Raw genomic sequence first — 13,490 nt, forward strand, 5'->3', positions numbered from 1 at the left:
GTCTTAAAGGAGGAGAGGCAAGTGAAGGGATTTAGGGAAGGAATTCCAGAGCACAAAGGCCTAGATGGCTGAAAGCACGACTGTCAATGGTGGGGTGAAGGGCAGGAGATGCACAAAAGGCCAGAATCTGAGACATGCAGAATTCTGGGATGGTTGTACGGCTTGTGGAAGTGGCAGAGACATGACAGGGTGAGGCCATGAAGGGATTGAAATGCAAGGATGCATATTTTAAATTTGAGTCATTGGGGGACCAAGGAGCCAATGTAGGTCATCAAGGACAGGCTGATGGATGAACAGGATAGGATGAGGGCAGTAGAATTGGGTTCACAATTTAGTATTTTAGCAATAATTAACAATGTGGGAGAGAGCAGCTTATTGTCAGTAGGAGAATTCCAGTGACTTTGAGATTAATTCCTAAACTCAAGCTCTAGAATGAACTGTTGCCTTTGTGCCTGGGAAGTGAGAAAAGACAACCATATTGATTTTGTCACACTGAGTACAAGATGAGCTTTGGTGATGTGCAACACATGTTCACATTGCACTATGACTATTTTTGGAAAATTAGCAAAAGGGTTTGGCGAACAATTTTATATGCATTCTATGCCATTTAATAGCCCTATTAAGACTGCAGCACTATAATCAATCCCACTTCCCATATTATATTAGGTGCTTTTTTTATTGTAACACATTAATGAGGCCGTTTCGTGCATATTACCATCAGTAATAAGATCAGTGATCTCTCAAGCTGGACAGCAAATGGAGGTGAAATAGCAAACTGGAGAAAGTATAAAACCTTTGCTATAGGAATAGATCTGAGGGGACCATGTTCCCTGCTTACTCGGCAGTACTGCTTTGCAAAGAGACTTAAAGCAGGAGATGAATGATGTAGAAAATAGCGAAAGACAAAGACAAAGAAACGGGAAACGTACATAGCTGCTGATTTCAACTTCTCCACAGTGCTCGTAAATTTCAAAATCATTACAGATGAAGGCGACCATTGGGCCTATTTTAGTTTGTCCATCCAGAAATATCATACAGGCCCTTGGAATATCTGCTCCTAACTGCTTCTATTAACTTACCTCATAACTGGAAATGTCCTCCAGTCAGCAACCTGTCAAGTTCCTTTTAAATGAAGTGCATGTAGTTTGTTTCAGAGGGGCCATAAATATCTGCAGAAAGAAATATTTCCTGGCAACTAACCTAATTGCTTGATTTTATACACATGCTCCATACACACAGTCCTACCATCGCCATCCATCTCCACAAATCAAACCGACCTGATGGCATCCAATTGCTTCATTGTTTCAGAAAACCTCAGCTATATCCTCTACTTGCCTTTGTTTCTCTGAAGTAAATAGCCCCAACACTTGGAGCCTATCCTAATAACAGAGTGCCTAGGATAGATAACATTTTGATCAGACCCCTCTGCATATTTTATAGAACCTCAATATCCTTTATAATATGTAGGGATCAAAACTGGACACAATGCTCCAAGTGAGGGTGCCTGCAGTGTGTACTATCTACATGATGCACTGAAGCAAGTTGCCATGGCAGCAACTCCCAAACACGTGACCTCCATTACTTAGAACGACAAGGGCAGCAGGTGCATGGGAAGACCACCATCTCCACATGGATTAATATCAACGTTCCTTCATTGTTGCTGGGTCAAAATCCTGGAACTCCCTACTTAATAGCATTGTGAGAGCACCTTCACTGCATGGATTGCAGCAGTTCAAGGCGGCGGCTCACCACCACCATCTCAAGGACAACTAGGGATGGGGAATAAATACCAGCCTTGTTGACACCCACAGCCTGAAGAATGATGAAACAAAATCTGATTCTCATATAGTCAATGTTGTACTCTGGTCCTTACTATACAACCTAAAATCCTATCTGCTTTCCCTATAAGCCAGTTCACACTCTTCACCTTCATTGGGTGATCAACAATTATCCTCAGGTCTGATTAGTTCATCAGTAACTAATGTAACCATATTATAATATATATTAGTAATTAGTACACCTATGTTATAAGCCATATTAGTGACTAGTGTCACTGCATTAAAAGATAAATTAGTAACTAATGCAAATGCATTATTAAGTTACTAACTAATGTGCCTACATTGCAAAATGTATTAATGACTAATGCTGCTGCGTTATTTTATAATGTAGTGGCATTAAATACTAATGTATCTTATATGTAGGCACATTCATTATTAATTAATGTATCTACATTATAAGGTGTTTAATGCCACTACATTATAAGATACTCTGGTAATTATTATTTACAAGTAGCATTATATGATATACTAGTAAGTTATGTGCCTGCATTATACTATACATTAATTCATGTGCCAATATTTAAGATGCAATGGTAATGAAAGTAGCCACATCCTAAGATATACAAGTAGGTAGCATGCCTACATTCTCAGATACATTAATTATTAACGCTGCTGTTAACATAATATACATTAGTATGTACATTAACTCAAGTGCTTTAATTCACAACTAATACTTGCTCATTATGTTCGATATACCGCTACATTATAAATACATTGGTAATTAATGCACCAACATTATGGAATGTATTCGTAACTAATGTACTTACATTACATTACACCCACTGAACGGTGAATTTAACCTTGCATTTGCCTATATATTCAACCATTCTGTAAGCATATTGTTTTCATTGTGTAATTACAGTTCCTATATTTTACTGTAAGTTTATCAATATTTAGTGTCATTTTCTACTTACTTGCATGGGTTCTTTCCAAGCCTGAGTAAATCTTTTGAGACTCTTCCTTCACTGGAGGAGGAGTAGTGAGCCATGTGCTTATCAGATATCAGGTTAGTAACATGAAAGTGATTAAGGAAAGAAGGGGTCAAAAGGCCTTACTTTACAGTGAGCTATATCAGAGTGTGGATAGCTATTTACAGTATTTTGGCACAATGTGTTTCTAAATTAAATTCTTGTGTACTGTTTCATTGTGGAAGTTCCATAAATTTCCTCAGTAAAGATAGAAACTGTTTTTTCCATCTTTTTATCACATGTTCTTTACTTACAGGAATAAATATGCACTGAAGAAGAGGAAACTCGCCAAGTACGTTTAGCTCTCGTGTAATGAACTTTAAACTGATCAAAAATGGTTCTGTTCCAAGTGTTGTACATTAAAGCTTCAGTACTATTAATGTGAAGTATAACTGTTGAACCTATAGAATACTCGATTCATACTTTGTAAACTATCTGTCACATCAGTTTCTGCGAACCAGGCTCACTTCTCTGCATTATTCTGATTTTGGTATGAGTAGGACTCTTGTAAATTCTGTATCTGCAAGGAGCTTCAGTTGTAGAATGATGTGCCTCCTGCTGTCTTAAAATCTAGGTGCCTTGATACGACTGTTGTGCTCATGTCCCTAAAACCAGGAGAAAAAAATGCAGATCTGACCTCTTACAAAATACCAGGCTCTTGGCAGCACAGTACAGATTTCAGTGTATGATTTTTTTTTCAATGTAATTATGGAGAGGCACAGATCCTGCCTGGGATGAAGCTGTCTTTCTCAAAGCCTCTGGTTAAAACTAAGCCTCTGTATGTACCAAATCCGAATGTCAATCAGAAATTATGACCTGCAGATTGACACCGAGAATGCTCTCTCTGCCACACCACATGGTCACTACAGCCCGTTAAGGAATAATAATTGTTTGAGTCAATCTTACAGGGTTCAAGTAATTTTTCCTCCAGTATTGTCCTCAGCAGTGATGCATTGAAAAAATTCTCTTAGGATAACTGTGCAATAGCACAGCTAATGGTTTTATTTTTTGTTCATTTATCCCCATTTTAAGGTTCGTATCTGGCCACCCACCCATTTCTGAGGCAAGAGGACAGTTAGGCAGTCACTCTGCTGCAAGACATGTACTGCACAATGGATGCAATTGCCAGCATGTACATACGAGTCACTGGTATGACTCACCCTTGGGGCTTTTCCCATCCTCTGCTCATGAGAAGCCTCTTTCAATCAGTGCCGTGGCTGAAACTGGAAAGTCATTGTGGAGCCAATTGTTGGTCACAAGTCTTTCCTCATGTCGGTGGCTGTGCTCATTGGTACACCAATGTGCTGGGCCCTCAAGAGTGATAGTTTGAATGATTCTCTCGAGTTTATTGCTCTCAAGTTGATCAGAATTGGCATAAAAACAAAAACTCTTTTCAGTTTAACAAATTCTACAAATCAGCATTGTGTAGTAAAACTCTGAGCATAACTGACGAGTAAGGAAATATTTACTGCAAGACCACAGACAGCTGCTTGTTATTTTCAGCAAGGAGGTCAGGAAACAAAAAACCAGCCCAACCCAATTTCAGCAATACTTCTTGTTTAAGCTGCTCCTTTCTCAACACTAGAGTATAAATTCTATGTTTCCTTTATTGACCCTTATCCTTCCAAGGCCATAAGAATGGGTTGTAACTCTGCTCCTTAGTGTGAACACAATAGGAGCAGGAGTAGGCCAAACGCCCTTCAAGCCTGCTCCACAATTCAATATCATATCAGATGTTTGCTGATGTGACTCTAAGAGGTGCAAGTGATTAGCCCAGGGAAGCTGATAACATGCCCACTTTTTACACTTATTTCCTTCCAATATGCTGTGATATTTATACGGAGTGCCTCCCATAATTGCTTGACTCAAATAGTCAGCATGACAGAAAATCATGAGCCATGTATTAAGAGCATATAGTTCAGATTTTAAATGGTTAAAAATAATCTGGCACAAATCAACCCTGTGAGATGTCAAGTAATAATATGTTTTATTGAAAAAGTAAATTGACAGTCAAGTTGCTTAATTATTAGTGTATGTACTAACTGATTCAAGCAATGAAGCCCATCAGACTGGGTATGATAGATATTGACTTTGTGAGAGAGTGTAAAAAGAGTCGGCAGCCCATGTTATATCTTCCATTTCAAATAAAAATCGGGATATATAAAATGGGCTGCTGACTCGCCATCACCCGTTTTACACTCTCGGACAAAGTCAAGATCGGTCCCGGTGAATTTCATTTTGGTGTTTGCTTCTGGCTGCAGCTCTTTCACTGATATATAGAATGTTAGCAGTGATAACTGCCAGGTTTGTGTTATGATTTTGTGGTGTAACTTATGAGGAGATTCAATCTTCCCAGTGATTTAAGAAAGACAGTGAGACTCGTAGGAGCACAAGAACCAACTGCCAGATGAGCATATAAATGTGACTATGCAACATTAGCAGTATAACTAGAAACACTCCTTTCTACAGACAAGTAATATTGAATGGAGCGAGCATGAACTAGATAACGATCTTTTGAATTAATTGAAAGAAGTCCTGACGAAAAGGTCTGGCAATGCCACTAAAGCAAGCAAAACTCATTGTAATAGGAATGGCCTCTTCAGGATATCTGCAGCTATTATGGAACTAGTTAAGTCATCTTTAATATAACTTCATTCCTTTCCCTGATCAATTGAGAGTTAAATTGTTTTTTTTGGTTCACTTCACACAGCCCTGTTCAGCTGGATGATTTGGAATCATATCTCAAGGAAATGGCTAGAGACTCGGATTACAAATATTCTCTGCAGTTTGAAGTAAGGTATTCCCTCACCCAATAAAGCAGATTGAAAAGTTTCCTCCTCCACAGACCCTTTTTCTCTGCCCGGCTTCAGCTTGGATGGCAGGCAGACAACCTACTGTTGCTCATACACTTGTGCCTCTCATGAACTGGTTAGACTGGAGATTGCAATTACTTCACTGATTTATTTTAAATTATTCCTTCTTTCCTTATCAACCCCCTCATCCCTCACGCATGGGAAAGTCTCCTGCTCCTGCTCTATGCCTCCCCTCAGCAATGCAGCCGAGATAGGAACTGACCGGTATACAGAGCAGCAAACTGGTGCAAGTCTATAAATATAACCGGACAGCACTGCCATTAAATGGGAGTCATTTAACTGCATGTTAAGAACATAAGAAATAGGAGCAGGAGTAGGCCATTTGGCCCCTCGAGCCTGCTCTGCCATTCAATAAGATCATGGCTGATCTGACCATGGACTCAGCTCCACTTCCCTGCCCGCTCCCCATAACCCTTTACTCCCTTATCGCTCAAAAATCTATCTCCGCCTTAAATATGCTCAATGCCCCAGCCTCCACAGCTCTCTGGGGCAGAGAATTCCAGAGATTTACAACCCTCTGAGAAGAAATTCCTCCTCATCTCAGTTTTAAATGTCCCCTAGTTTTAGTTTCCCCTATGAGTGGAAATATCCTCTCTGCATCCACCTTGTCGAGCCCCCTCATTATCTTATATCTTTCAATAAGATCACCTTTTATTCTTAACTCCATTGTGTATTCGTCCAACCTATCTTCAAGAGTCAACCCCATCATCTCCGGAATCAACCTAAGTGAACCTTCTCTGAACAGCCTCCAATGCAAGTATATCCTTCCTTAAATATGGAGACCAAAACTGTACGCAGTACTCTAGGTGTGGCCTCACCAATACCCTGTACAGTTGCAGCAGGCCTTATCTGCTTTTACATTCCATCCCCCTAGCAATAAAGGCCAACATTCAATTTGCCTTCCTGGTTACTTGCTGTACCTGCATACTAACTTTTTATGTTTCATGCACAAGGGCCCCCAGGTGTCTCGGTGCTGCAACACTTTACAATTTTTCACCATTTAAATGATTTGCTTTTCTATTAATTCTGCCAAAGTGGATAACCTCACATTTTCCCACATTATACTCCATCTGCCAAATGTTTGCCCACTCACTTAGCTTGTCTATATCCCTTTGCAGATTTTGTGTGTCCTCCTCACACACTGCTTTCCCACCCATCCTTGTATCATCAGCAAACTTGGCTACATTACACTCAGTCCCTTCATCCAAGTCATTAATATAGATTGTAAATAGTTGAGGACCCAGCACCGATCCCAGCAGCACCCTGCGAGTCACTGTTTGCCAACCGGAAAATGACCATTTATCCCGACACATTGATTTCTGCCAGTTAGCCAATCTTCTATCTATGCTAATACATTAGCCTCAACCCCATGAGCTTTTATCTTGTGCAGTATCTTATGTGGCACCTTATCGAATGCCTTCTGGAAATCCAAATACACCACATCCACTGGTTCTCCCTTATCACCCTGCTTGTTACATCCTGAAAAGAACTCCAGCACATTTGTCAAACATGATTTCCCTTTCATAAAACCATGCTGACTCTGCTTGATTGAATCATGCTTTTCCAAATGTCCTGCTACTGCTTCCTTAATAATGGACTCCAGCATTTTCTCAATGACAAATGTTAGGCTAACTGGTCTATAGTTTCCTGCTTTTTGTCTGCCTCCTTTCTTTAAATAGGGGCGTTACATTTGCGGTTTTCCAATCCACTGGGACTGCTCCAGAATCCAGGGAATTTTGGTAGATTACAACCAATGCATCATCTATCTCGGCAGCCACTTCTTTTAAGACCCTAGGATGTAAGCCATCCAGTCCAGGGGACTTGTCCACCTTTAGTCCCATTATTTTACTGAGTTCTTTTTTTTTTAGTGAAAGTGATTGCATTAAGTTCCTCCCTCCCTATAGCCCCTTGATTATCCACTAGTGGGATGTTTTAAGTGTCTTCTACTGTGAAGACTGATACAAAATATTTGTTCAACGTCTCTGCCATTTCCCTATTCTCCATTATTAATTCCCCAGTCTCAGTCTCGCGGGGACCAACATTTATTTTAGCCACTCTTTTTCTTTTTATGTATCTGTAGAAACTCTTATTGATTTTATATTTCATAATCTATCTTCTCTATTATTTTTATAGTCATTCTTTGCTGGCTTAAAAAAATTTCCCAATCCTCTGGCCTCCCACTCGTTCGTCTTGGCCACGTTGTGTGCCCTTGTTTTCAATTTGATACCCTCCCTTATTTCCTTAGTTAGCCACGGATGGTTATCCCTTCTCTTAGTCATTCCTTCTCATTGGGATATATTTTTGTTGCGAGTTGTAAAATATCTCCTTAATGTCTGACAAATGTTTGATGCTTGGAGTCAGTTTATCTGCCTCCACTATTAATAATTCTATTTGAAATTTAGATTTACAAGATTTTTTTTAATTGAACAAACATATGGATCTTTTGGACTGTTTGTCCTTGCATGTTTGCATGTGCCTAGTCATCATTGTGCAAATCTAAACTTTCCACAAACTGATTATCACTCTGGCTTTCATTGCCAGGATCTAAAGCTGGTTGGTCAAGATATATCCCATGATGCAGCTGAACTGCCAGTAAATCGATGTAAAAATCGTTATACTAATATCCTGCCATGTGAGTATTTGGAGAGTCATACAATGTGGCATTCATCAAATAATCTTTAAACAAGACCATTTTCCTGCCGTCTATAATTAGAAATGCAGTGTAATTCCTGTGAAACATCACAAGACATGTTTTTGTTAAGTGGAGTGCACTGCAGTTTCTAAACAAGGGTGCTTTTATCTTAAACTCCCAAAGGTCTTCTATTCCTAAAAATTCTTATGTTCCATGATTTTCATAATGGTGTGAGTGTTGTTTGTTGAAGGTGCTTATCTTTTCTTCTATATGTCCCGTTGATATGTGATTACTTGATACATTTACAAGAAAATGTTGAAAGCTGTAAGTAAAGATTGTGTTGGGTGATCACAGATCTGCAATAATTTTTAGATTATTTGTCAGTATCCTCACCAGCAGCTACCTTGTTGCGTATTTCCTTTAGATAAATTCCAGAGTATACCTAAGTAAGCTTCAGGCACTGAAGATATTATCTACTCAACACATTAGGGCCTTGTAAGGTCTTCATGCTGATGCCGTTGTCTCCGCAGATGACTTCAGCCGAGTGAAATTAATTTCTCTGCACAGTGAAGAGGGCTCAGACTACGTCAATGCTAACTACATCCCTGTAAGTATTTGGTGTGGCACAGAAAGTCTTCATTGGCCCTTTTCATTCAGGTTCAGTAGAGCTGAACTAAAGTTATAATGAAGTTGTTTCATTAATGGACCATGGCCATTACAACAAATGCCCCCCAGTAGGAGCAGAGCAACACTGGTATAGCTTTGCAAAGCTAGAAGTACCACACAGTGCCCCTGATAGCATATCATCATTTTTGGAGCAACTACAATCAAGCCCACCTCCAACTGGTCATCTCCCACGAGTGCAGTATTTAATTCAATACCAACTTGTCCAGACAACATGCTCTATGTATATAAATTATTTCATTGTTCTTTATTAGTTTTAGTACAGTAAAACATTGTAAAAAATATGCAACTACTTATCCAAATTATTCACGTATATGAATTGGGTGGATGCATAAATGGTCAGATAAGCAGCTGCATGGTCCCCGTTTCTCCAAATTGACTTGCAAACCAATGCACGATATAATATATTTCCTGATAGTACTGTTGTCCCTGTCAGTACTGTTGTTCCTGTCAAGTTATCAAATCAATACCTTGGCCCTTGGAGAAATTGGGGTGGGTTTCAGAATTCAATTGTAATTTTTTAAATGGCCATCTGCCACTTGAATGTACGTGTTTAGATTTTGGATTATTAGATTCCTTTTTTAAATTTTTCCTCTCCTCTTAACGTGAAGGTATTGACTCCTTGCTGGGATGGGGCTCGATGAACGTCAGGTATATTCTGGTAGCCATTTTCTATGTGTGAACCATCGCAAATGTCATTAGGCTATTTGACTATGTGCCAAATCGAATCCTATCCTCGCCCAAAAACCACACATGCCCAGCAGGGACGGCTGGATAGTGATCAGGAGTGGAAACACTGGCTGATTTTTTTCCCTTTCACAACCCAAACCACTGTGGCCAACTGCAATACCTCTACTCGCTTATCTGCCTTTAACTCAACACAGACCAGAGACACAACCTTGGACCTTCCTGGTTGGTCAGTGTGACTCAGCTAATTGACGAATAAACTTGCTAAGCCAACAGGATTCCCAGGATATATAGGATATGTTTTAAAATGGGAGAGCAAGTATTCCAAAGGGTTGTGGTAAGCGGCTACTCTTCATCTAGCAAGGCCAAGTGCAGAAGATTCTGTCTCACAGTTGAGGTATAAACTGGAGAAATGGGTGCATCTCAGATGAGCAATAAAAGGGCTGCATTAAAGTATGGAGAATGGAAAGTTCAATTGTATAGGTGGGTGGGGTTGGGAGGAGGGTTAAAGTTGCAGAGTCAGTTTTCCAGGATTACTGTAACCGGTATAGTTTCCTGACCTTGTTTTTAACAATGTTACCCACAGTTCTTGGAGCAGAGAGGATGAATGTAATTCTCTTCCCACAGGGGTTTAACTCTACGCACGAGTATATCGCAACGCAAGGACCCTTGGCAGAGACGAGAAATGATTTCTGGAAGATGATAATGCAGCAGAAATCACACATCATTGTTATGCTTACACAGTGTAATGAGAGGAGACGGGTAAGGACCTGTTGAATACACAAACAAGAAGCAAAGGTTTGGCGTTGTGGTCTACGTACAATCGTGTCCACTCTGGCAATTGTAATTACTGTAGAATTTTCATTAGAAAAGTTCAATGTACGCTCTGTCTATAGTATATAGCATATACAAACCATAGTATCTATCCCATGTACCACCTAGTTACATAGTCCATATGTGCTGGATTCCTGACCATCCTGCACAGGGAGTAACTGAGTAAAGGCTCTGCTGCCTATATCCTAGCCCAGACTAACTCCTGCTCACCCATCACTCCAGTCCTCGCTGACCCATGTTGGTTCCTTGCCCCCTAATGCCTTAAATTTAAAAACTTCATCTCTAAATCCCTCCATGAGCTCACTCGACCCCATCTCTCTCTATAACTTCTTCCAGCCCTAAATCACTCCCCTGACCTATCCCAATGCTAAATCTATTCAGTGTTGACGCAGTAGGTGCAGATCAGCGAGGATATGCAGTTGGATCAGACCACTGATGCAAGTTACAAATACTACAACATAAAATTTACAGACTAAGGGCTCAATTTTCCCCAAAGCTTTTTTTTGGCTTACTTGAAGAGTTATGCCAGTTTTTTGGGGGCCCAAGTACACCAAAATTTTTTTTTCTAAGTTTCCTAGTTTGATTTCTTCATTTTGGCACAGCCTAACCTGTCCCTTAGTTTTGTGGGTGGAGCCTTGATCTGCGCCAAAAAGATCGGGTTGCCATGGTAATCAGGGACACAATGTGGGCTGAGGCTGGAAAGTGAAACATAACAGCCAGCTCACAACCTGCACAAGCACATTAAAATACATGGCAGCAACTTCCCTCCATTAAATTATTTAAGTAACCCCCCGCACCCCCATGCTGATCCCTGCTCCTAGCCCTGGCCGAGTGGCCTCCTGCTCCGCTCCCCTTCCCCTTTCCCTGGCCGAGCGGCATCCGAGTCCGCTCCCTTGCCCCTAGCCGAGTGGCCTCCCGGTCCATTCCCCCTCACCTATCCTAGGCTGAACAGCCTCCCTGTCCCCGCTCCTATCACAGGCCGAATGGCCTCCTCTCTCCTGGTCCCCGCACTTAACTATATCCGAAAGGTTTCCGCTCCCCGCCCCCACCACTGCCCTCTCTCTCACTTCTCCTGCTGTTGCTGTCCGGGCAGCTGCTGCACTTACCTGTGCCAATTTCATTACCTGCGCATATTTCCTTAAGTCTCCAGAAGGTTTTTCTACAGAGGCCACATACACTGGCCTAAAAAGAACTGGAGTAACTCTCAGCTGAGAAAAAGATTAGTGAAGACAAACATAGGTCCCTTGCAGTCAGAATCAGGTGAATTTATAATGGGGAACAAATGGCAGACCAATTGAACAAATACTTTGGTTCTGTCTTCACGAGGGAAGACACAAATAACGTCCCGGAAATACTAGGCAACCGAGGGTCTAGCAAGAAGGAGGACCTGAAGGAAATCCTTATTAGTCAGGAAATTGTGTTAGGGAAATTGATGGGATTGAAGGCCGATAAATCCCCAGGGCCTGATGGTCTACATTCCAGAGTACTTAAGGAAGTGGCCCTAGAAATAGTGGATGCATGGTGATCATTTTCCAACAGTCTATCGATTCGCGAACAGTTCCTATGGACTGGAGGGTAGCTAATGTAACACCACTTTTTTTAAAAGGGAGAGAGAAAACAGGGAATTATAGACCGGTTAGCCTGACCTCAGTGGTGGGGAAAATGTTGGAATCAATTATTAAAGATGAAATAGCAGCGCATTTGGAAAGCAGTGACAGGATCAGTCCAAGTCAGCATTTATGAAAGGGAAATCATGCTTGACAAATCTTCAAGAATTTTTTGAGGATGTAACTAGTAGAGTGGACAAGGGAGAACCATTGGATGTGATGTATTTTGGACTTTCAAAAGGCTTTTGACAAGGTCCCACAGAAGAGACTGGTGTGCAAAAGTAAAGCACATGGTATTGGGGGTAATGTATTGACGTGGATAGAGAACTGGTTGGCAGGCAGGAAGCAGAGAGTCAGGATAAACGGGTCCTTTTCAGAATGGCAGGCAGTGACTAGTGGAGTGCCGCAGGCCTCAGTGCTGGGTCCCCAGCTATTTACAATATACATCAATGATTTAGATGAAGGAATTGAGAGTAATATCTCCAGGTTTGTAGATGACACTAAGCTGGGTGGCGGTGTGAGCTGTGAGGAGGATGCTAAGAGGCTGCAGGGTGACTTGGACAGATTAGGTGAGTGGGCAAATACATGGCAGATGCAGTATAATGTGGATAAATGTGAGATTATCCACTTTGGTGGCAAAAACATGAAGGCAGATTATCTGAATGGCGGCAGATTAGGAAAAGGGGAGGTGCAACGAAACCTGGGTGTCATGGTACATCAGTCATTGAAGGTTGTCATGCAGGTGCAGCAGACAGTGAAGGTGGCAAATGGCATGTTGGCCCTCATAGCTAGGGGATTTGAGTATAGGAGCAGGGAGGTCTTACTGCAGCTGTGCAGGGCCTTGGTGAGGCCTCAACTGGAATAGTGTGTTGAGTTTTGATCTCCTATTCTGAGGAAGGATGTTCTTGCTATTGAGGGAGTGCAGCGAAGGTTCACCAGACTGATTCCAGGGATGGCAGGACTGACATATGAGAGAGACTGGATCGACTGGGCCTGTATTCACTGGAGTTTAGAAGAATGAGAGGGGATCTCATAGAAACATATAAAATTCTGACGGGACTGGACAGGTTAGATGCAGGAAGAATGTTCCCGATGTTGGGGTAGGCCAGAACCAGAGGTCACAGTCTAGGGATAAGGGGTAAGCCACTTAGGGACCGAGATGAGGAGCAACTTCTTCACTGAGAGTTGTTAACCCGTGGAATTCTCTTCCGCAGAGTTGTTGATGCCATTTCATTCGATATATTCAAGAGGGAGTTGGTTATGGCCCTTACAGCTAAAGGGATCAAGGGGTATGGAGAGAAAGCAGGGACATTGGAACCGGTTCTGGGAGAGGTGGGACCAGTACAAACCAGATGGTCTGCACCTGG

General features: G+C 41.4%; 1 protein-coding gene across 1 annotated transcript in view; it reads left to right on the forward strand.

The window, feature by feature from the left end:
* The window catches only part of ptpro (protein tyrosine phosphatase receptor type O), a 163,819-nt gene that overhangs the window by 138,512 nt on the left and 11,817 nt on the right, over window positions 1-13,490 (forward strand). Inside the window, 5 exon segments of the mRNA XM_070896667.1 lie at window positions 3,063-3,098; window positions 5,517-5,598; window positions 8,221-8,311; window positions 8,842-8,918; window positions 10,310-10,444. Of these exon segments, the coding sequence (XP_070752768.1) occupies window positions 3,063-3,098; window positions 5,517-5,598; window positions 8,221-8,311; window positions 8,842-8,918; window positions 10,310-10,444 (421 nt within the window).

This window comes from Pristiophorus japonicus, chromosome 13 (assembly GCF_044704955.1).
Source record: "Pristiophorus japonicus isolate sPriJap1 chromosome 13, sPriJap1.hap1, whole genome shotgun sequence".
In the NCBI taxonomy this organism is placed as follows: Eukaryota; Metazoa; Chordata; class Chondrichthyes; family Pristiophoridae; genus Pristiophorus; species Pristiophorus japonicus.